Source organism: Euleptes europaea, chromosome 7 (genome assembly GCF_029931775.1).
Source record: "Euleptes europaea isolate rEulEur1 chromosome 7, rEulEur1.hap1, whole genome shotgun sequence".
Classification (NCBI taxonomy): domain Eukaryota; kingdom Metazoa; phylum Chordata; class Lepidosauria; order Squamata; family Sphaerodactylidae; genus Euleptes; species Euleptes europaea.
In genome coordinates this window covers 11,055,244-11,079,719 of record NC_079318.1, presented here as the reverse complement: position 1 = coordinate 11,079,719, position 24,476 = coordinate 11,055,244, and the positions used below count along the sequence as shown (strand labels likewise).

Below are 24,476 nucleotides of genomic sequence, written 5' to 3'. Positions count from 1 at the left end.
CCGTCCTGCCTGTGTTCCACCGCACCCAAAATAATAGGCATGCTCCTCTGATACTAGAGAGAATAGGTATGCAGCATGACTAGTATCCATTCTAACTAACAGCCTTGAATACCCCTCTCCTCCATGAATATGTCCACTCCCCTCTTAAAGCCCTCCAAGCTGGCAGCCATCACCACATTCTGGGGCAGGGAGTTCCACAATTTAACTATGGGTTGTGTGAAAAAATACTTCCTTTTATCTGTTTTGAATCTCTCACCCTCCAGCTTTAGCAGATGACCCCGTCTTCTAGTATTATGGGAGAGGGAGAAAAACTTCTCCCTGTCCACTCTCTTTAAACCATGCATAATTTTATAGACTTCTATCATGTCTCCCCTCAGCCGCCTTCTTTCCAAGCTAAACAGCCCTAAGCGTCTTAACCGCTCCCCATAGGACAGTCCCAGCAGACCTTGCCCTTCCATATGCTTGACATATGGTGATATCTCTGCTTAGGATTGTGCTTTACGTTTCCACAACATACTATAGTTTGTCATTTCATATGAATCACAGACAGTGGTTTGTCTTATCCCTTGTAAACTATGGTTCCAAACTACAATTCAATCTTGCTTTGGGGAGCAGAGAACAAATCTACTTAGGGATTTGGACAAAATGATAAACAGGCTCATTGAAAAGCAGAAGAATCCTAGTGGTGCACAAGGGGAGGGAAAACAGGGAGAAAATAAGCCTGGCTCATTCTTGCGGTCTGTCATTGTGGGTATATCATGCCATTATCTCAGCTTAATCTACCTAACAAGACTGTTGTAATGGTAAAATGGAGAAAAATATATACGGCATTCTCAGGACTTTGAAGGAAAAACAGGATAAAATGTATCTAATACACAAACCTTAAGCATATATGTGGTGGCACAGCAAATCTTAAATTCAGGCTTTATGGTGTGAACATGGAACAAAGATAAATTACATCAGTATTTCCTGGATGTCTGTTTGATCTGTTTAAAATATTCTTGATATATACAAAGGCACTGGGGAAAATCTATCTTTTAAAAATTAACATTGAACTGTTAAGGAGAGTTAGTTAACCCTTCTAAGACAAATGGTCTGAGAAGGATGTGAGTTTACGTAGGACTATACGCTAAGCTTCCTTATTTTAAGCGTGAATTCTTTCATATTATGTGAATGTGGCTGTCAAAGTTTAATCCTGCACATGCTGCAAACAGGCATCATTTATTTTGTTTTAGAAACCCATGTCAACATTTCTGATGAAAGTCCCAGTTTTAAAAGCTTAAAGCTTTAACAGATACATTGACATAGCACAGTAAGAACTTGTATTTCTCAAAGTTGAGATGAGCAGTAGTAAAGGCAAGCCTGTATTATCATCACAGAATCATTTGCCATATGCAATGACCAAAAACGTTGTTATGAGTTTCAGACCAACATTGACAGTTTTTCACTTGGGTATGTTAGTACACTGCATTGCTGTTCATGACTGGAAGAAGACACAATATTCCTCCATGTATCAGTTTCCAATTAAGAGAAATGAGAATGAAAGGCACCTACTACTGTGCTCCTAATACAACTGCCAAGTGTCAGAGCAAATCACAATCAAGTGATTCAGTCCTTGAAGGCAATACAATACATTCTTCAACAGTACAGTGTTCTTGTTAGGCATCAAAGTGTCCCTGGATTGTGCAAGTTCACTTCCTTTTTCAATGAACTTCAAGAAGCATTTAAAAAAGAGAATTGATTCAAAGTGCTTTGATAAACACGTATCTGAAAGAAATTTACAAGTTTTTAGTACTAAAGTAAGATCGAGGGGAACTGGTTTCAAGAATATCGGTCAAATTATTAGTCTTCCTGGTGAAAGCTCTTTCACATTATGCAATTATACAGTTATTTTGGTGCAGATGAAAGTGAATAAGTATTGTACAGGGGGAAACATGCAACCTCAATTCCTTTGGGAATTTTAGTATACTATATTGCTGTTCACTGTGTATCAATTTCCAATTAAGACAAGAAAAACACAATTATACACTTTACCCTCAAAGTAATACCCCCCTTATGAAAAGCAAAATGCACATCTAAAAAAAATGTCCTACATTTCCTACAGAATGTGAATGACAGAGGCCCTCATCACCTCCTTGAGAAGGGTGAACCAAAACACTGGAGCTGCTACCCCAAAACAGAAGGCCCGTGTTATGTGCAAATGGACAGTTCAAAGGGAAGGATCATCAGGAAGAAGCTCAGACCCTGACACAGGGGCTTATAACAAGTAAAAATATATACAGCGTTCTTTGGTAGTGTATTCACTGTTCTGCCTTATATGGTATATGAATCTACCTCCTTATATGAGAATGTATCCGCCTCTTTGAATAAAGTATAAAAGCTTTCCTTTTCCTTTGTTCGGTGTGGCAGCTTCCCACTTTGTTTATTGGGTCTGTCCACCCGGTTCTCTGCTTTGGCCAAATAAAGAGCTGTGTTCTTTTATACCAACCTCCTCCCCATTGACTTCATTGGACTCCACGGATAATTGGGTCACAACAGTAGTAGTGGTAGTGGTGGTGGTGGTATTTATTATCATAGTCAACAACCAGCATAAAAAGCACAAACAATTGTTAATAATTCCAACATACAATCATTTCTGATCCCATGTTTTACAGATACTAAAATTCCAAATAGAATTTACATAATTTAAAACAATAAAATAAACCTACCTCCCATTGAAGCATTAATGGATTTCACTGCTGTGTAAAATTTTGCTACCTTCTTTGTGATCTGACTATATTTGTCTGCTAGAAAAATAATAAGGTAAGATTTTTCGGATCTTCCAGAGAATTTTAGTAAAATGGAGGGAAGCAGCTCATCTTGCTATTCCTTTTAAAAAGGACAGCATAGAAGAACATGCCCAAATGATTCCACTTGTCTGCTACAAGGGCAATTCCATTCTGAATACGGAGTTTTTTAATATCTCTCTGAGTGTTCTTGTTTTTGGGATTACAACATTTCCCAGTTAGTTTGTTGGTACAAACTGTTTAAATTCTATGTAACTATTTCTAGTAGTCAATGTGGCAGGTTGAAAAATCTTGGAAGAGGCTCAAATTGGATGGTCTGGCCATTGGAAACACTAAAAATGCACATGCTCCCCTCTGCCCTCATGAATGTTGATTCCATCCTCCACTTCCTGGTTCGCAGTAATCCCTTGAAACTACATATCCTGAGTAAAATGAGTATGTATGAAACCAAAACTGCCAAGAGTTAAAGGCCTGATTCTGAAGGAGGGTGGGTGGCTTTGAAGGTTTTCATCTTTATTGTTTTTTTTAGTTTTTATGGTCTGCTTCTAGCATGAGAGCCTTCTCATTTCAGTAGTTTGTGAGGTGCATGTAGTGTGGCTGAGACACCCCTTCTCCACTCACACAAGTTCTCGGTTATAAGTAGGTCAGGACATCACATTTGCCACCCTTCTCGTCTCTTTTAAAATCTATCGAAAGCCTTGACCATATCCCCGCTCAGGTCCTCTCTCACTCACAAAGACATCTGCAAACAGGGTAGCCCAGCCCCCATTAATAACACGCCCTCACTCACAGGTGTTGCGGGCTCAAACACTATTCCAGTCACACACTGCCACCATTTATTCATACACTATACATGTATCTACCAAGATATTAACGTGTGTATTTCTTTCCCCGAGACATGCAGCCCATAAGGTTAAACCAAACCAAAACAAGGAGTTAACTTTTATGTATGGTTTGGACATCGCAAGAAAGTAAGGCAGAACTTCCATTGACCTTTGGAACGGTGGTCCTATTTCCTACAACTGGAATCCTTGGGTTACAAACTGGCTACATTCAGCCCACTACGGGCAGCTCAGGTCTTCTCCACAGTTGCACTCATTCAGGCATCCTCCTTTTCCTCCTCAACTCCCCTTCTTAACTGCTGTTTCCCAACTGTCAACTCCCTAACATTCCGTTCGCTCTTATTGGTTGCTCTTAAAGGAGAGGTGGAACCTAGCCTCTCATCACAGCGACATACATTACATTGTCAAAGAGTGTGCACGAACTCCTGGGCAATTTAGTTTTATTGCAAGAAGGCAATTTGTCCAGCACCAGGGCCACACTGCTAGCATTCCAAAAGCTGGAGTGCTACAGCAGGTACATGCTTTTTGCACATAATAAACACAGTACAAATTTGTAATAAATACACCGAGGATTACAGCCAACTTAGATATTTATTGTATTGCAGCTGTTTTTACAGCTTTTGACTAGTAAAACCTAAGAAAGCAACTAAATGGATACAGCCTTGTAGACTCAATTCCCTGCAGTCAAGTATTTAAATAGATTACACACACACACACAAAATCCCAGCTGCATTGTAGTTAATCCTTCTATTAGTAATAAAGCTGTTTAAATCAAACGTCACTCAACCCAGAGAGATGGGGTGTGGGACTAAGTCCCAAGGCAATTTGAGCATGTGTGTCACCTGTTAAGAGTCTAATCCTAAAGCATGCTTTCTCATCAGTGAAAAATGCAAAGAATTTCCATTGAAGAGTTTATTGTGCATTACTCGAGTCTACACAGTAAATTACATGTGGCATGCCATTTAAAGGATACTGTTAATTGTAAAGATTTACTTTAAAAAACAATCACAAATTTCAGCTTTTCAAGAAAATGGAATAACCCATTGCAGAGCATACAGCTAACTCATTGTGCAAGGAACCAATCTCCCCTACAATCTAACCTATGAGGTGCTTTTTTGAAGCAGCAGTTCATTGGATTAGGCACACATATACATATATATCCCAGTGCTGTAGGAAATAGGCAATCCCTGCCCCCACAGGATTCCTACAAGGAGGTGACAGCACCTCTTTAAAAATGTTTGGACAGGAGCAGCTCCTGGAGTTGTTAGGATGAGGGGTGAGACAATGAGGAAGGTCTTGCCGGGAGCCAGTTAGTTAGCAGCAGCTGAGTTCCACGTGGGCTATGCTTGACTTTCTTTCCTTAGAGGCATTGAAAAGAAAGCCTGGGTGGGACCAGAGGTGCAAGCCAAAGGGCAGCATCCAAAAAGCTCCTGGTTCTTTTCCCTCTTCACTGGGAGCCCCTGTTAGGCAGCCTCGACTAACGGGGATCTGTTTCTTTTAAAAAAAATTATTGTGTTTTGGCATTATTAGTGAGCCACTCTGGGTGCCTTCAGGGTGAAAAGCAGCATAACCTTGTTGTAGTGCTATGGCCTGTATGTCTTTCCAGCTGAGATATGAAAGAGGCTTAGAAAGCTGCTGGGAAAGGGAGTACTGGGATATGAGCCCAATGCCTGCTTGTTCTATCAATGTTTAAGTGATAGCATTCTCAGCCACTAAGACTATTAGGTGTATAATTGTTAGTTTACAAACTCAGAGACAACGATGAGAAACCACCAGAAGCTGGAAGGTGAGAGTGACACTGGAAGACTAATATCTGGGATGCTCCTCCCACTATCATCTCAACCCAACTAATCACCCAATCTCTCTGAGCTCAATTGATTTTCTTTGGGCCCAAACACCAAAGCATTCATCAATTAGAAGTCATCAGCAGCTGAAAGAAGGAGGGTGGTCGACTAACATCTGAGATACTCCCCCCACCCACTCTACAATCTCCACCACCTGTCAGTCCCACTCCTTAGTACGCTGTCAAGGCCAAAGAGGTGTTACAATGTTTTCTGAATCTTCTTTCATTGGGTTGAAAAAATACAATCTCCCTGCCATCATCAGAATATTGACTGTACTTCTTTGATGGTTCAGTCATTGCTTTAATTAAAAATGCACATCAGGAATTGGCTGTCCAAGCAGGGTTGAGTAAGAACAATGTGTGTGTGTGGGGAGGGGGGAGCTAGAATAGGGATCAACAAAACTCCTCCTTCCACACACTTTCAAAACCATGTACTTATATTATAATTAATTTCAATTGTTAAACTACTTTGAGAACCAATAGGGCTGAGCCTAAATAAAATAAGAGTATAACAACCTAAGTAGCACTTCCCACCCAATTCTCCAGTGGTGTATATATCAGTAAATTTCAGACTCAGGTTTATTGTTCCTGGTTTTTTTTTTTGCGGGGGGGGGGGGAGAACCCGAAATAAGCCAAATTCCCATACCGGTAAAATTTGGCTTTTTTGCAGGTTTCCCAAAAAAAGTCGACCCAATAAAGCCTATGGTGACTTTTCACGGCTTTTCGCAACTCCTGGGGGGCATTTTTGGAGGTAGAGGTCCCAAATTTTCAGGGTAGCTTGAGGGGGCTCTCCTTGCAAGAACCCCCAGGTATGGTGAAGATTGGGTCAGGGGGTCCGAAAGAGGTCGCCCCCATCCATACAGAAACAATGCAAAATGTTGGAGGGGGTGACCTCTTTCAGAACCCATAAAATTGGACCCTCTGATCCTATCTTCACCAGACTTGGGGGTTCTTGCAAGGAGAGTCCCTTCGAGCTACCCTGAAAATTTGGGACCTCTAACTCCAAAAATGCCCCAAAGAGCTTAACAAAATCCCCATAGACTTTCCCATAGCTTTGCATGGGCCCAGGCAAAACAAAATGGCCCACTGAAAGCTATGGGAGGACAGGTCTAAGTTCTAGAGGGAAAGCGGAGATGAGCACAGACTAGTGCCTCCCTCCCCAATAACTCACACAAGCCCTACCTACAGCACCAGACACCAACCCAATCCAATAGCACAAGAAACCACATAGATAAGTCTAATGGTGAAACACCACAAGCCACAACAAAATCAAAAGTGGAGGGGCCTTTTGCCATCCCATACAAAACCTACACTATGCGCTGGGTGGAGGCCAGACATCAGCACCCAGGCATGCTCTGCCAGCACCCCCCCCCCACAAAACCCACATCCAGCCACATGGAGCCAGGTAGCTGGAGGTCTGGGGGCACTGCTGCCCGCCCAGATGTGGCACACCAGAAGATACCAAACTGCCAAAACCTCTCTCTAAACAAACTGAGACCAATTACAACAACAACCAAGCAGTGCCCCCCCCCGCAAAAAAACCTAGGAAAACCCCACCAACCAACCATCAGGCCAAGGCTTTAAGCAGAATTCAGAACTAAAGGCCCAGCCAGAATCCAAGCAGTTGGAATGCCAACTGCCAGGTACTAGCTGGAGGTTGCCAACTGCCAGGTACTAGCTGGAGGTTGCCAACTGCCAGGTACTAGCTGGAGGTTGCCAACTGCCAGGTACTAGCTGGAGATCTCCTGCTATTACAACTGATCTCCTGCCGATAGAGATCAGTTCACCTGGAGAAAATGGCCGCTTTGGCAATTGGACTCTATGGCATTGAAGTCCCTCCCCTCCCCAAACCCTGCCCTCCTCAGGCTCCACCCCAAAAATCTCCTGCTGGTGGCAAAGAAAGACCTGGCAACCCTAATGGGAAACAAATCAGCCCCCCAAAGAAGCAACCCCCCCACCAAGCAACAGCAGGACAAAAGCCTGCTTGCTTTTAGCAAAATGTAGCATACTGAAAGGCCCAAACTCACACAAATTGAACTGTGTTAGACCAAACAAACAGGAGAAAGCAGGATTCCCCCCAATCAGCCCTTCAAACTCCCCCCCCCACTAGCAAAATTTAGAAAATAAGCCCCAAATGCAACTAGTTGATAAGGAAAAGGATGATATTCTCAAACCCTTTGATGTCGTCTTGTTCTCCAGTTAGCCGGCAGGCAGGAACAACGAATCCGATGCGATCCAAAGCAATCCATAAATCAAGGGGGAAAACAAGACAGGAATGAAGGCGCTGCCTTACAGCCTTCCTCCTCGCCTTGTACTGCCTGCCTATCCTACAAGCTGGGCAGCTGCTCTTCCCACTCATTGTGGCATCATAGATGAAAAGGTAAGCAGGGGGGGGAGCAGCAGGTTGGCCAGCCAATGGGAAGGCTGGAGACTCATTTCCCCCCTACCTTGTGTGAGGTGTCACCGCCCAGTGCACAAAGGACTACATTCCCCTGGGTACAATTCCTTGGATATGTCAGAAAATGTCTTTGGAGTGGCGTTTTGTAATTTTATTATATTAGTTGACCAACTGTATATATACAGCAGAGCAATTTTTATGGTGTGTAACGTCAAGTGGCTATTATTTTATTGTGATGTATGCATAATTATTTTTTTAAAAAGTAATTGCAGGTATTTTGAGGTTTGCCAACTTCACCCTTTTTGTCTATTTTACTTGTTTTCAGGGTTGAGTTCCCCCTCTTCTTTTGACCCTATTATGTCATAAAAGCACCTGAGGTACTGTGGAGAGATTTTCCCACCTATTCTTTGGCTGGCCCTTTTGAAGGCTGGTCCCAGTATCACAAGAAACAGAAGTCCCAGCCCACAGTACACTACTCATAACATGAAGGGTAGGGGATGGAGAACAGGAGGGAAAAGGAGGGGCAAGGAGATCGAGGAAGACTTTGTTCCTGACAGGGATTAATATAAATGAAATAGAATCAACTCAAATATGAATGAAATGAAAACTAACGAAATGTAAAAATGGGGAAAATATAGACCTCAAATGAAAGTTGGTTCCATTGAAATGCACATCAAATGCTTCCTTTTCAGTAGTTCAGTACATCTGCCTGTGTGTGTGTGTGTGTGTGTGTGTGTAATTGTTACCAGAGTTTCCTCTAACACATTGATTTTCATATTAAGTTTGGCCCTACCTTGGGTGCAACTGCTCAAGAGAAACAGCAGGTTACATGTATTAATGGTAGTTATTTTTATTTATTTATCTTTTCCCCATCAAATTGCAACCCACTTATGACGACCCCACAGGGTTTTCAAGCCAAGAGCTGTTCAGAGGTGGTTTGCCATTGCCAGCATCTGCGTAGCAACCCTGGTATTCTTTGGTGGTCTCTCATCCAAATACTGACCCTGCTTAGCTTCTGAGATCTGATGAGATTGGGCTATCTGGGTCAAGGCTTAAGGGTAGTTATACAATTGCTATTAATTTTGTATGCCGCAGCTTATATTATGGACTCCTTTAAAAAGGACCAAGGAGATCTTTCAAGGAGAGAAGAAGCAGACTCCAGCACTTTCTGAGTGTGTGGCTGTCTAGAGTTGGTGAATTTTCAAGAAATAAAAAAGCTGATGTTTACTATCTTTACTGCCATTTTCCAGGGTTCAAGTGTAAGACAGGCAACTACAAATGAGAATCTACACACAGTCACCTATGAAACCGATTATTGGCATTGCATTATGTGGGGCCACAAGGCTCCCTTCAGAAGAAGAATCCAAGTTCAAATATCCAGGAAATTCTGAAGGAAGGAGAACGTCAGTGGAGCTGAACCTCTGGTTCATCTGAGGGACTACAGGAGGTTAGTAAATAGCTGAAGGGAAGGGGAAGAACACTATTACAGAATACTGGGCCTGGGTCATAAATCCCAGTTTATTACATTAATTTAATATTCAGTATATCAATTTTTAAACTTGTCAGTTATAGTTGCAGAATGCTGGAAGCTACAAACAATAAACAGTTGGTCCTTACTGGCTACAGTAAAGATCTGATCTGGATCCAAAGACTCACACAACAAGCACTGAGCACCCAAGGAGGCTTTGAAAGTGTATTTCTCAAACAGCAACTCCCCAGGCCACGTGACTAGAAATTGGAAAGCTTGGAAGAACATGGAAAAATTCAAGAAAATAATTTCCCCCAAAATGTAAGGAAAAATTGAGAAACATCTTATGAAATAGTTTCTTTTTCAGAAGGATGTGTGCAGAACTTTTAAAGTCAGAGTTTAAAATGTGTTACCAATTTACATAGCTGCAGATCCTTCAGATCCACAGTTAAACAATGAAATTGCAAATGGCTGAATTTTTAAATAAACAACAATCTTAGGGCTTCATGCTGGAAAATACTTTCAAATAATACTGAGTACAGAACATCTTCAGATATTTGGTACAGGAGTCTACGGAGTATAATGCTCCTGCTACATGGTGGCAAGGCAAGTCGGAAGCAAATTTCTCATTTGCTTCTCAGGGCCAACCTACATCTGGGTTTTTTAAGAGTTGGGCACAGATTTCCCCAAAGCCACACAGCAGCTATGGGGAATGGCTTTTAAAAAATAAAGGAGAACCCAAACAGGCTTGGAACACCACCATGGGAGGAGGAAGGGCTCCTGCCTCCCACTCCAAGCCATTTTCCCATGCCAAAACAGTCCTGGGAGAGAGTTAGTTCCCTGCTTTTGTTGCTCCATGTGGAGTATTCTGTAAACATGGGGGGTTACCGCACTTGTATTCCCAGCGATGTATTAAGAGTTTGAAAATGTTATAAAAAATACTGTTCGCACTTTCTATGTATTCCCACGAATGTATTGAGTTTGAAAATGTTATAAAAAAATACTGTTTGCACTTTGTTTGGCCCTTTTAGCTGTGAAGATGTCTTCCAACCATTTATCAGCCATGGTATCCAAAAACCATTTTAAAGCGATGTTTTTTATAACATTTTCAAATTCTTAATACATCGCTGGGAATACAAAGTGCGGTTACCCCCACGGAGCAGCAAAACTGAGGAAACAACTCCCCTCCAGCACTGGGAAAATGGCTGGGGAGAGGAGGCAGAAGCCCTCTCTCCATTCAAAGCCCATTTGTGTTCTCCTTTATTTTTTAAAAAGCCATTCCCGGCAGCTGTTGTGTGGCTGTGGGAAACCCAGATCGTATACATTTGGGTTTTAAAAGAGTTGTTTGGTTGTCAGATTCCTCCAGTGAAATAAACTGATGAGTGTTTGAAAACACAAGCACGCACACACACATTCAAAAAGAGTTCCGAAACTTGCTTCCATTCAAGCAAACCTATATTTTTCTGAAATCCATGAAGCTCCATCTGTAAAATTGAGTAAATGTATATTGTTTTATTAATATAAAAGTTTCTTAATACAAATTTTATAAAAATATCAAATGGTGCAACGGTACATCCTAAATTATATGTATTTCATGCTCCAGAATAAGTATGTTTGGGTGTGATAGGAATGTACTGCATAAATTGATTTTTCCCTAAAATGTCACCCCCTCTTGGTTTCAAAATCTCCAGAAATTTTATCTCTCTATGAGAAACCTTTTTTTGAAACTGAAAGATGTGTGTTCTGTTTGAAGAAAAAAGCCTCAAAAGTTCCAAGTTCTTGGATATTGTTTGGATTCTGCCACTGTCATTAGTATATATAAAAACAACTGCTATTAGGCATTCATCAGATTATTATCCTTCCTCCAAGGAGCTCAGGTCAGTTTTCATGGTTCTCGCCTCCTCCGTTTTGTCCTCACAATAACCCTGTAAAATAGGTTAAGCAGAGTGTGTGTGAAAGAGTCATGCCTATTTCTGCTCAAGTGTATCTATTGGTTTTGCTGGCCATGTGTATCTAGTGGCGTTGTTTCTCTGAGGTGTTCAAGCGGTTAGGAGTCATGCTGGCCTGGCAGGCTCTTGACATGGGTTAGGCCCATTTCTGTTCAAGTATTATCCTTTAGTTGTGTTTCTCTGAACTGTTCAAGCTGCCCCCGCTCCTTTCCTACCCCCCTGCTCTGACCATGAGTCTCTAGCAGGCACTTTAGTTATGGCTTGCTCACTCCCTACTCCCTGCCAGGCACCGTTATCTCCTAATTCCCAGGCCTCTTAGTTTTGCACCTGGGATGACTCTGTGCTTAAAGTTACGTTTTGTAGTTTGGTTAGCCATTAGCAGCTTTGAACCTGTGGATTGCTTATGCTGTATCCTGCGGCTCCTGAATAAACGTTTACCTGCTTTAGACCTACCTGTCTGAGCGAGTGACTTTTTTGGATTGCCAAGGTTGGCTGGAGAGCCTCACAGTGTGTGATTAGCCTGAAGTCAACTACTAAGCTTCATTGCTGATGGGAAACTGAACCCACATCTCCTTAGTATTGGCCTGACACTCTAACCACTACATCACTGCTCAGCATGCTACTATCTTGCCCTAATGGACCAGTACAAACACAGTATATTTGAACTATTTTGGAAGATTAAATATGCAGACTATGACAAGGGTAAAGCTGAAGGTAAGTGCTAAATTGTTTCCTTCCATTTTGCTCTTCACTCGACTGAGCAAAAATAGGACACTAAAACCTGAGTGCTCACATTAGCATTAATTATGAATTATGCTATTATAATTCTAATTTGGAAAACAATATAACTAGGTATACTTTTATTCTCTCAATAAATTATGCTAGTGGTCTGTATAGCTAGGAAGATGATACCAAAACACCCATCAGTACTGGTAAGACTGGTGGTGGAAACTGCCATCAAATCGCAGCTGAGTTTTCAAGGCAAGAAACGTTCAGAGGTGGTTTTGCCATTTGCCTGCCTCTGTGTAGCGACCCTGGGCTTCCTGGGTGGTCTCCCATCCAAGTACTAACCAGAGTTGGCCTTGCTTAGCTTCCAAGATCTGGTGAGATCAGGCTTGCCTGGGCCATCCAGATCAGGGCACTGGTAACACTGTGTGTGTTAAGTGCCTTCAAGTCGCAGCCGACTTATGGCGACCCCTTTTTTGGGGTTTTCATGGCAAGAGACTAACAGAGGTGGTTTGCCAGTGCCTTCCTCTACATAGCAGCCCTGATATTCCTTAGTGGTCTCCCATCCAAATACTAACCAGGGCTGACCCTGCTTAGCTTCTGAGATCTGACGAGATCAGGCTAGCCTGGGCCATCCAGGTCAGGGACTGGTAACACTGCTCATCCCCAAAGATTAAATATGTCTCCTTCTTCTTCGTTTGTTTGTTTAGACTGCCTTCCCTCCAAGGAACTCAGGGCACCACAAATGTTTTCCTTCTCATAAGAACACTGAAAGGTAGGCTAGGCCTAAGGTCAACCAGCAAGCTTCATGGCAGAGAAGAGGTTTGAACCCAGTTCTTCCTGGTCTGAGTATGATATTCCTCTCACTCTGACACTCTGTGCAAGATAATACATAAAAGCAAAATACCGTATTTTTTGCTCCATTAGACGCACCGGACCATAAGACGGCCCCCACAGCTGGCCGTCGGGGTGGGGAACACTGTCTCGTGTCGTTCTGGTGCGCCTAGCCGCTCTGTGCGCCCCCCACCTCCCAGCTGGCCGTCGGGGCGGGAAACGCCAGCTCGCGTTGTTCTGGCACACCCAGCCACTCTGTGCGCCCCCCGCCTCCCAGCTGGCTGTCGGGGCGGGGAACGCCGGCTCACGTCATTCTGGCGGGCGGGGCGCACAGAGCTGGGCGCGCCAGAACGACGAGAGCCGGCGTTCCCCGCCCCGAAGGCCAGCTGGGAGGCGGGCGGGCCCACTCTGTGCGCCCCCCGGCCTCCCAGCTGGCCATCGGGGCAGGGAACGCCGACTCGCGTCGTTCTGGTGCGCGGGGCGCACAGAGCTGGGTGCACCAGAACAACGCGAGCCGGCGTTCCCTGCCCTGATGGCCAGCTGGGAGGCGGGGGGCGCACAGAGCGGGCCTGCCCGCCTCCCAGCTGGCCGTCGGGGCGGGGAACGCCAGCTCGCGTCGTTCTGGCATGCCCAGCCGGCTCTGTGCGCCCCGCCCGCCTTCCTTCTAAGCTAGAATGTGTGTCTTATGGACTGGGCTAGGGTCCATAAGACGCACATTCACTCCATAAGACGCACCGACATTTCCCCTCACTTTTGAGGAGGAAAAAAGTGCATCTTATGGAGCAAAAAATACAGTACATTCTGGAGAACTGTGGCTCACGGTGAATTCACACCATCAAATATAGCAGGATTTACTGTAAATCCCACTACTGAGTGCATGGTTGCATTCCTCGTGTAGTTTAAAGAAATATAGTAAACACTTCACTATGAGATATGTGGAAATAATGTGCCAGGAAAGGCATCAGGGGATGTGTACAATTTTTAATACCACTGACAACTCTCCTAGGTTCCTGTAACTTGAGAATAAGTGCACACGCAGTCTAAACTGCATAAATTCACAAATTTTAACAGAAACAAGCAGCCTAGGAGTTTGCAGTATGGACTTTTAAGACAGATGTAAAAGGAAACTACTGTACAATTGCAAAATACTGGAACAGAACCAGGGAATCAGACTTGAGTGCTGTGCTGTATTATCCTGCAACTGACATGCCAAGTACTACTTAGTTTGGATTGGTCTAAAAAGTAGCTTCCAGAATTATGAAAGAAGGATTTTGCTGTGTATGTCAATACAAAATGTGCAGTCTATCATATAAACTGATATATCAACTGGTATTTCAATAAACCAGTTTGCCTTGCAACAATTAGCTAAAGTACTGATTAAGGCTGACTGCAGTATAATGAAAAGGCCTAATCTAGTTTTAAAAGTAAGGAAGTATATGGAATACAAATTTTGGAAACATAATTGCTGTGTAAGTATTAGTGTGCAAGTATTAGTATTTGTGCTGAAACTCAGGAATGAGATCAAAGCAGTGATTGGGAGAGCAGTTATGCAGGAACAAACTACAAAAAAGGAATGGATAAACTTTTTCCAGTAATACCAGATGCACAAAAACAGCCAAGATGCATTTGCTGTTAGTTTTATGTACACTATTGCACCATATCATGAATTGGGTCCAACAAGAGGGGAACCCATGAGGACTCATGGCATGGGGGGGGGAGTTAATCCTCCATTAGACAAACACTCTGTCAGACAGAAAGAGTCTTGCTCCAGTTTAAGATTCTTCATTTAGCAGAAGGGATCCACTGACCTCAACTTAATATGACCAATGTTTTAACTGTTGTTTTTATTTCTTTTGTTAGTATTTTAACTCTGTTTTTAATTTGTTTTAATGATGTGTGTGTGTTTTAAGGGGGTGATTTTAATGGTTTTAAAATGTGATTTTATCACCTATGTTTTAAATTGTTAGCTGCCTTGGTGGCCCCTGTGAGTGCAGAAAGGCAGGTTATAATTTTTTAAAATAACTAAATAACATGCATTTCTATGTGGGAAAATGTGTGGTTATCCCATTTTTTAAAGAATATAGGCTCAAGATAATTTAATAATACAATCAAAACTTAGCAAAATTAACAACAATATGACAACCCACAAGTATGATGCTTACTATAGCAATATTAATTTTTGAGTGAAATAGGTGTTCTAACCATTGTTATGATTGCAAGTACAGAACAAAGACTGATAGTTATTCTAAAATATTTTAAACGGATAATAAGGGTGTGATCTTGTGCATCCAGTGCTGGATTATTACTAGTTTGTGTACTGAACTTTTTTCTATTTCTGTTCCTTGTTCTACACTGCTATAGTATATTCATCAAGTGTGTGTGATGGAACCATTTTTTCAGTGTTGAGAATTTAATGCATGTAAGTACTACAAATCTGCCTGCCAAGTTCACCCTCCTAAGTACTTGCTACTCCCTCTCTCTCCCTCTCCCCCAATACAAAAGCAGGTTCCCAGTATTCCATTTCTCTCTCATGCCACTCCATCACACTCTATCACAGCATCTAGAACAGAGGAGGGCTATTCAAATAGGGTTTATCAGCTTGTCAGTTTCCCTCTGAATTTCACATATTAGGAACACACAAAGGGAGAGGCATCTGACAAGCCATTGTTGGAAACAGGATGCTAGAGAAGATGGACTGATCTAGGAAGGTTCCTATGATTTGGGTGGGGGAGGGATTTGGATGCAGTGCAGCCCCTTTCCTCACCACAGCTGCAAACACATCTGAGTGAGAAGGTCAGGGAGATAGTTCTTACACTTCAGGACCTGCAGGCTGTACCCTGTTTAGAGGAACAGGAAGCAAGGCCATGTTTGCAAAAGTAGACTGGCCCGGTCTCTTGCTCTGCATATGGCAATGGCATTAGTAAGTGAAGGAGAAGAATAGGCTGGAGAAATGACTACAACTCTTCATTTGTCCCATCAAACTGGAGAGTCCTTTACTTAGTGGCTAACAATTGCTGGTGCCTAAACAGATTGATTTAAATGTGGTATATAGAATTTCATTAGGCCAACAACTGCATTTGAGAATGTATTACGGGCTAGCTAAAACACTCCTAGGTACAAGTGCTTTACAGTTCAGAATGAAGGGAATTAGTGGGAAGATTTTTAGATGGTGGCAGCATTCAAGCATGAAATAATAATTTCTTTGTCCCTGTCCTGATAGCTGGATTCATGTGGCAACAAATTCTAAAGACCCTTCCTGGAATTTAGCATTCTTTTGGATTTGAAACATAGTAATAATTTATACTTTTTCACATAGTTTAATAGACGATGGCTTGACCTTCTCAGCAGGATTTTGTTCTTTCTCAAGCTTGAAGCCAACATTATTTTATCATCCTGGTCAGATACTTATGACACATTTCAAGCTTTCTACTGCTACATTTGTTTAGCTGAATAATCCCACAGCAATGAACCATTTTTCCACTGTACATTTTCGCTTTAGAAATGGAACATTCGAAGCTTGATTTTTTTCACTTTACCAAATGTTGTGTTCCATTTTGCTTTGTTTTAAAAGCACCGGCAATAGCTTGTTACTCAAGGACCGCAACTATGGAAAATTCTAGCTGGGAGTTAAAATCTGAAACACAAGGTCACAAAAACAGTCCCAAGCAGTTCACAAACACCCATACGTGAGATACGAGGAACCTCCCAACACAAAACTCCTGTACTGTAAAGAACTTCTAATATGAGTAAAGCTAATAGAAAGTAATATCCTTTGTGCTTTACACCCCAATTTAAAACAGCGAACAATAGCAAAATGAACAGTTCCTCCTCAAAACTACAATAAGCAAACACATGTAAACAAAGTCTACGTCTCCAACATGACATTAATTCCCTTTGAAGATAGTGAGCTGTGGCTCATGGAAGCTCATACCCTACCAGAAAATATTTTTGTTAGTCTTTAAGGTGCTACTGGACTCTTGCCCTTTTTGATTAATTCCCTTGTTTCTTATGCTAACATCTGTACTCCTTGAAACTGCAGGTATGATCAGCGAGTCTTTCTCGTTGCAAAAAAATGCACACTCCCTGCCTATGTGCAGTGCAGAAAAACGTCCAAAACTTCGATCGCACTACATTCCCCCCCTTTTAATATACAAATCCAACGCCTCCGTGACTGCCATGATGCCTTTTTTACTAAGCGACAGGGACCCCAAGGCTACACTGTCAGTGGCAAGATTTGTTTCAGTGGTCAAAAAGGGCCAGAGTCCAGTAGCACCTTAAAGACTAACAAAAATATTTTCTGGTAGGGTATGAGCTTTCGTGAGCCACAGCTCCCTTCTTCAGATACCACAGCTCCTACCCTACCCGAAAATATTTGTGTTAGTCTTTAAGGTGCTACTGGACTCTTGCATCTGAAGAAGTGAGCTGTGGCTCACAAAAGCTCATACCCTACCAGAAAATATTTGTGTTAGTCTTTAAGGTGCTACTGGACTCTGGCCCTTTTTGACCACTGCAAACAGACTAACGCGGCGACCCACTGTGAAAGATTTGTTTCAGTAGATACTTTGCAATCATGTTTTATTTAGAAATCGTTTTATAATACCGTATTGTTTTTATAAATATAACGTTTACACCCCCCCTTTTTTTTTCTTCCTATACCCTCCTAATTATATAAATAAAAAACTATTTACAAAAAAAAAAAGATTTGTTTCAGTAGATACTTTGCAATCATGTTTTATTTAGAAATCGTTTTATAATACCGTATTGTTTTTATAAATATAACGTTGACCCCCCCTCCTTTTTTTCTTCCCGTACCCTCCTAATTATATAAATAAAAAACTATTTACAAAAAAAAAAAGATTTGTTTCAGTAGATCCTTTGCAATCATGTTTTATTTAGAAATCGTTTTATAATACCGTATTGTTTTTATAAATATAACGTTGACCCCCCCTTTTTTTTCTTCCCATACCCTCCTAATTATATCAATAAAAAACTATTTACAAAAAAAAAAAAAGATTTGTTTCAGGAGATCCTTTGCAATCATGCTTTATTTAGAAATCGTTTTATAATACCGTATTGTTTTTATAAATATAACGTTGACCCCCCCTCCTTTTTTTCTTCCTAGACCCTCCTAATTATATCAATAAAAAACTATTTACAAAAAAAAAAAAAAAAGATTTGTTTCAGTAGATCCTTTGCAATCATGTTTTATTTAGAAATCGTTTTATAACACCGTATTGTTTTTATAAATATAACGTTGACCCCCCCTCCTTTTTTCCTTCCCGTACCCTCCTAATTATATCAATAAAAAACCATTTACAAAAAAAAAAAAAAAGATTTCTTTCAGTCCTTATATCCAACGCCTCCGTGACTGACATCATGCCTTTTTTTACTAAGCGACAGGGACCCCAAGGCCGCACGGTCAGTGGCCAGATTGGTTTCCGTCCTGATATCCCTCCAGCACTAGATATGCGCTGCTCCAGGATCAACGGGTCAAGGCGCTTCCAAGGGATAAAAGGGGAATAAAACGCCCCAAACGGGTCTGTGCTGCCCAAGGGATGCGCTTCCCGCGCAGCTCGAGACGGGTCGATGCAAGAACCCCTCGGCACCGACCCCCGCCGTCGGCTTCCCCCCCCCACCCACCCCACCGCGCCCTCCGTTCGGGTTGCTCCTGCACCGGCGCGCGCCCTCCTCCCACCTCTCCCTGGCCATTTATTCATGGAAGGTTTTGCACTGGATTTGCCACTCTTCAGAGGCACTTTCCCCCCCATCCCTATTCTCAAAACTCAACACTAAGCCGCCCTGCAGAGCTTTGAGAATTCAGATGGGGGACATGTGCCTCTAGAGAGGGGCAAATCCAATGCAAAACCTTCCATGAATAAATGGCCCCGGCCAGGCAGGCGCGAGGCTGCACCGCAGCGGCTCCGGGCCCCGGCCGGACTGCAGCAGGGCTGCGGTCCGGAGGCCTGTGGGCGCGGCGGGGCGCAGGGGTGGGGTGGGGTGGGGTGGGGGGCTCTCCACGCCGCCGCCGCGCGCGCAAAAAGGGCGCGGCGGGAGGGTCGCGGGGAGGGGGCCCGGCTGCTGCAGGGCGTGTGGGGTCGCGGGGAGGGAGACCCTGGGGCCGCGCGCTCGCCGCGCTGCTCGCCAGGCGGCCGGAGGACTCCCTGCGCCAAGGGCGCAGGGAGTCCTCCGGCCGCCTGGCGAGCAGCGCGGCGAGCGCGCGGCCCCAGGTGGCCAAGGGGCAGGCAGGTGGTCGGGCTCTGGGGACGTTTGCGCGGGCTGAGGCGGCCGCCCCCCTACCCACCCACTCACCCACCCACTCACTCACCCACTCACCCACCCACTGACCCCCCCAGGCGCTCACCTTGGCGCGCTCCTGGCGCGGCTCCGGCTCGGGCGGCGCCTCCGCCTGCGGTCCGGCGGTCCGGGCGTGCCCCCCGTCCTGGGCGGCGTCCCCGTCCTGCGGGCTGCGCGCCTCCGCAGAGCCCCCCGCGCCCATGGCGGCTCCTCCGCCTCGCCTCGCCCGGGAGCGCAGCGCAGGGGCTGCCCGTCCGCCTGCGGGAAGCGCCCAGGCTGGGACTGGCGGCGCCCCGCCGCCGCTCTCGGCCCCCTCCCCTCCCAGGAGGGGGGGGGAGGGAGGGAGGGAGGGGGCGGCGCGCGACCTCCCGCCCCCCCCCCGCCCCCTCGCGCCTGCTCCATCGCGGGAGCACAGGCGCGGGCACGCCCTGCAGCAGCCGGACGGACGCACCGGACGCACGGACGGGCGGGCGTCCCCCTTGGGCGCCTTTTGGGGTTGGGGTTGGTTCGTTCGAGGTGGCGCGCCCTGCAGGGGGAACCCGCGCCCATCGATCCAGGAACGATTGGGGGGGGGGGAGCGTACCCCAAAAGGCGACCGTTTTGAAAGGGGAGGCATCACAAGGAGACGGAGACTGGGAAGGGCTGGGAAAAGATTTTGAAGCGTAAGGATGGGTCGCTGGCCGCCGAGGCTAGATCAGCGCATGCCGTCGCATTCTCCCTATTGCTATAGTCAAAAAGGGGCAGAGTCCAGGAGCACCTTAAAGGCTAACAAACATATTTTCTGGTAGGGTGTGAGCTTTCGTGAGCCACAGCTCCCTTCTTCAGATAAGATTGGTATCTGAAGAAGGGAGCTGTGGCTCACGAAAGCTCACACCCGACCAGAAAATAGTTTTGTTAGTCTTTAAGGTGCTACTGGACTCTTGCATCTGAAGAAGGGAGCTGTGGCTCACGAAAGCTCACACCCGACCAGAAAATATTTGTGTTAGTCTTTAAGGTGCTACTGGACTCTTGCATCTGAAGAAGGGAGCTGTGGCTCACGAAAGCTCACACCCGACCAGAAAATATTTGTGTTAGTCTTTAAGGTGCTACTGGACTCTTGCATCTGAAGAAGGGAGCTGTGGCTCACGAAAGCTCACACCCTACCAGAAAATATTTTTGTTAGTCTTTAAGGTGCTCATAGACTCTTGCATCTGAAGAAGTGAGCTGTGGCTCACAAAAGCTCACACCCTACCAGAAAATATTTTTGTTAGTCTTTAAGGTGCTACTGGACTCTTGCATCTGAAGAAGGGAGCTGTGGCTCACGAAAGCTCACACCCTACCAGAAAATATTTTTGTTAGTCTTTAAGGTGCTCATAGACTCTTGCATCTGAAGAAGTGAGCTGTGGCTCACGAAAGCTCGTACCCTACCAGAAAATATTTGTGTTAGTCTTTAAGGTGCTACTGGACTCTTGCATCTGAAGAAGTGAGCTGTGGCTCACGAAAGCTCGTACCCTACCAGAAAATATTTGTGTTAGTCTTTAAGGTGCTCCTGGACTCTGGCCCTTTTTGACTACTGCAAACAGACTAACACGGCTACCCGCTGTGAATTATCTTCATGGAAGGCTCCCTATTACTATGTATGGGCGTGGAAGCTCGACAGTGAATAAAGCTGATAGGGACCCCAAGACTACATTGTCAGTGGCCAGATTTGTTTCAGTCCTTATCTCCCTCCAGCACTAGATATATGCTGCTCAAGATCAATTGATCAAGGAGCTTCAAAGGGATAAAAGGAAAGGATAGGAAGAAAATAGATTCCTTTGAAATGTGGTGTTGGAGGAGAGTATCTTGTCGAAGGGTTTCACGGTCATTGATTCTTGTAGGTTATCCGGGCTGTGTGACCGTGGTCTTGGTATTTTGTTTCCTGACGTTTCGCCAGCAGCTGTGGCAGGCATCTTCAGAGGAGTAACGCTGAAGGACAGTGTCTCTCAGTGTCAAGTGTGTTGGAAGAGTAATATACTGAGGTATCTGAAGAAGTGAGCTGTGGCTCACAAAAGCTCATACCCTACCAGAAAATATTTTTGTTAGTCTTTAAGGTGCTACTGAACTCTTGCCCTTTTTGACTAATATACTGAGAGACACTGTCCTTCAGTGTTACTCCTCTGAAGATGTCTGCCACAGCTGCTGGCGAAACGTCAGGAAAGAAAATACCAAGACCACGGTCACAAAGCCCGGATAACCTACAAGAACCATTGGAGGAGAGTGTTACGGATTCCATGGACTGCCAAAAAAACAAATCAGTGGGTTCTAGATCAAATCAAGCCTGAACTGACCCTAGAAGCTAAAATGACTCAACTGAGGCTGTCGTATTTTGGTCACGTCATGAGACGACAAGAGTCACTGGAAAAGACAGTCATGCTAGGAAAAGTTGAGGGCAGCAGGAAAAGAGGAAGACCCAACAAGAGATGGATTGGCTCAATAAAGGAAGCCACAGCCTTCAATTTGCAGGACCTGAGCAGGGCTGTCAAAGATAGGACAGTTTGGAGGACTTTCATTCATAGGGTCGCCATGAGTCGGAAGCGACTTGACGGCACTTAACACACACATCACAAGGTGGATCCACACCAGTCTTACTTGTCTCCTGCCACTGCGGCTAAGCAGTCACAAGAAGAAGAAGAGTTGGTTTTTATATGCCAACTTTCTTTGCCACTTAAGGGAGACTCAAACCGGCTTACAACCCCCTCCCCTCCCCCTCCCCACAACAGACACCCTGAGAGGTAGGTGGGGCTGAGAGAGAGTGACAGGCTCAAGGCCACCTGGTTGGCTTCATGCGGAGGAGAGGGGAAACAAATCCAGTTCACCAGATTAGCCTCCGCCGCTCATATGGAAGTGGGGAATCAAACCCGGTTCTCCAGATCGGACTCCACCACTCCAAACCACCGCTCTTAACCACTACACCACGCTGGCTCTCTGCGTGGCTTATTACTATAAAATCACAGGGGGACAAAGCCCCATCTAATCCAGCACCTTGGCACAAGGCAACATAAGTTGTCCCAAGGACTCAGCCACCACTGCAACAAGCTGTCACTCTCCCTTGGACATCTTTAGGTGCTCGCCGTCAGGAGGAGGGTAGAGATCACCCCTTCCATAGGCTGGATTGAGGGACTTTAATTCCATTGTGAAGGGAGCAAGAAGGAAAATGGCTCTGTGGCATGCCTTTGACCTTTGGCTTTCAGCTAAACAAGGTCTCCCTTTCCTGCCTTTAAAGAGAGGGACTCTCTGACCGGGCATTTTACTGTTTTCTCCAGAAAAGCCCAGCTTGTTTGCATACTCCAGTGCTGGGCACAAATCACCGGGGGCTGGAATTTCCAGATCTGTCCTCCCCCCATGCATCGCCGAATATCTCAGCACAAGTATAATAGGAGCCTTCACGTTTTAACACTACATCTCTTCCAACATTTTATTGCAAAATGGAAACACATATATAGCACCCCTACTTTCACAAGGCTCAGTTTCTGAGATTTCTACCCCATCCCCATGATTACTTATTGCTGAACATTCTCTGCAGATTGCTCATTCGTTAATTCTGCAATATTCTGTCCTGGCTTCTGAAGCAAGGAATGATATGGCAAAAGCTGTGCAGATATTTTGTGTCCTTGTGCACAATGGCATGCAATTTACACAAGGATCAAGATGCAACATCAAGGGACTTGTGGAAATGCTGAAATTCTAAGAACTTTTCTACATGTATCCACGTAGAAACAGTCCCAATCCCCACTACCCCAGCCAAAATGGGGACAAAATTATGATGTAGTTTTACCAGGGATAGGGTACCAGAAAACAGGGACAGTCCCTAGTAAATGGGGACAGCTGGAGTGCATGACATTACAGATCAGTGGTTGGATATCCATTTTAGCAATCTAACATTAGCAGTAAGTCTGACTATGGTATTATTCTACATTTATTTCCACAATTCTGTTACCTGCTGGTACTATCTCCAGACTGGCCCAAATTTGTAATTGAATATGACACTGGTGGAATCAAATGGAAGGGCAGATGACACAGAAACTAACCATGCCAGCACCCACACTTATCTAAGACATTGGCATATGGGAAATAACCATGTGATCCTGGCATCCCTGTGAGGGTCTCTGTCTTTGTGTCTCTGCTTTCCATCACCTGCGGTGTTATCAGTGAACTCGTAAAAGCAGTTCACACCTTCTGGTCTCAGGCGCCAGGCCTGATGGCCCATGTATCTTCCCCCCCCGCTGTTCTTCCTGCCAGTACTCCCTCAGGCCGGTGCGGCCTTGGAAGTGTGATAGCCGCACCAGACTTCCTGGGATCCGTCTGATGTTTTGTATTATGCCAAGCTTGTAACTTCCCATAACAATAAGTGTGAACCCCAGTGCCCCAGTGCCCTGGAGTCAATATATTCTGTAAACCCGTATAGCCCCTCACTTGCAACTTTCTACCTGTGCCTGTCTCATCTCCTGAAGGCTTCAATAAATCTATTGTTTCTGTATCAACGTCTGAGCAACTGATTTGGAGAAGCAAACTCAGAGAGGGGGATCTCTCACATTAAGTTGCAAGTCCTTGCCTCTCGGACTGCAGCTGTACCGCTTTGGACAGAATGTCAGCCGACGAGGACACCACCCCTAACCCCGATGCCCCCAAGGAACCGGACGAGCCGGAGAAGCCGGACCCGAAGGAGGAGGGAGCCAAGCCAAAGGAACCGAAGGGTCGCGCACCCGACCAAGATCGGGACGGACGTCCCCGGGGGCTTACTTATTGGCTGGACTCTCCCAAGGGCTGGTCGCTCTCGCGGACTGCGGCGAAGGATCGCCGGTTGGCCTTCCCCAGCACGGGACTCGAAGGGGACCCGGCCCGCAAAGAGGCCCTCATGGAGGAAGAACGAAAGCAGTGGCAGGAAGACCGCCGGGCTATGCAGGAGCAGATGGAGATCATGCAACGCGTAATGGGTGAGATGGCCACGACCCTAGATGCGCTGAAGTTGCAACCTCCAGCCGGTGCTCCCCCAGACGGGGCGCCGGTAGTTCCGCCCGCAACCCCTGCCCCCCCGGCCCGTCGGGACCTGAAAGTCACGTATGACGGGTCGGGAGACCAGTTGACCTTTTTTATGGTCCAAGTAGACATTTTTATGCGGGAACAAGGCCGAACCTTCGTTTCTGAGGAGTCCCGGGTGCAGTACGTGGCTTCCTTACTGCAAGGGGAGGCGGCTGCCTGGATGGTGTTGCAGTATGAACTCCGCTCGCCGGTGCTGCGAACCCTGGACGAGTTCATGGTAGCACTCCGAAACCGTTTTGAGGACCCGACTCTGGGTGAGCGGGCTAAAGCCTCCC

General features: G+C 45.1%; 1 protein-coding gene across 1 annotated transcript in view; it reads right to left on the bottom strand.

Annotated features, from left to right (window-relative positions):
• Positions 1–19,342, bottom strand: part of AKAP12 (A-kinase anchoring protein 12) — a 57,752-nt gene extending 38,410 nt beyond the window's left edge. Inside the window, exon 1 of the mRNA XM_056853299.1 lies at positions 19,208–19,342. Within this exon, the coding sequence (XP_056709277.1) occupies positions 19,208–19,342 (135 nt within the window). The remainder of the gene's footprint in view (positions 1–19,207) is intronic.
• Between the last annotated feature and the right edge of the window lie 5,134 nt (positions 19,343–24,476).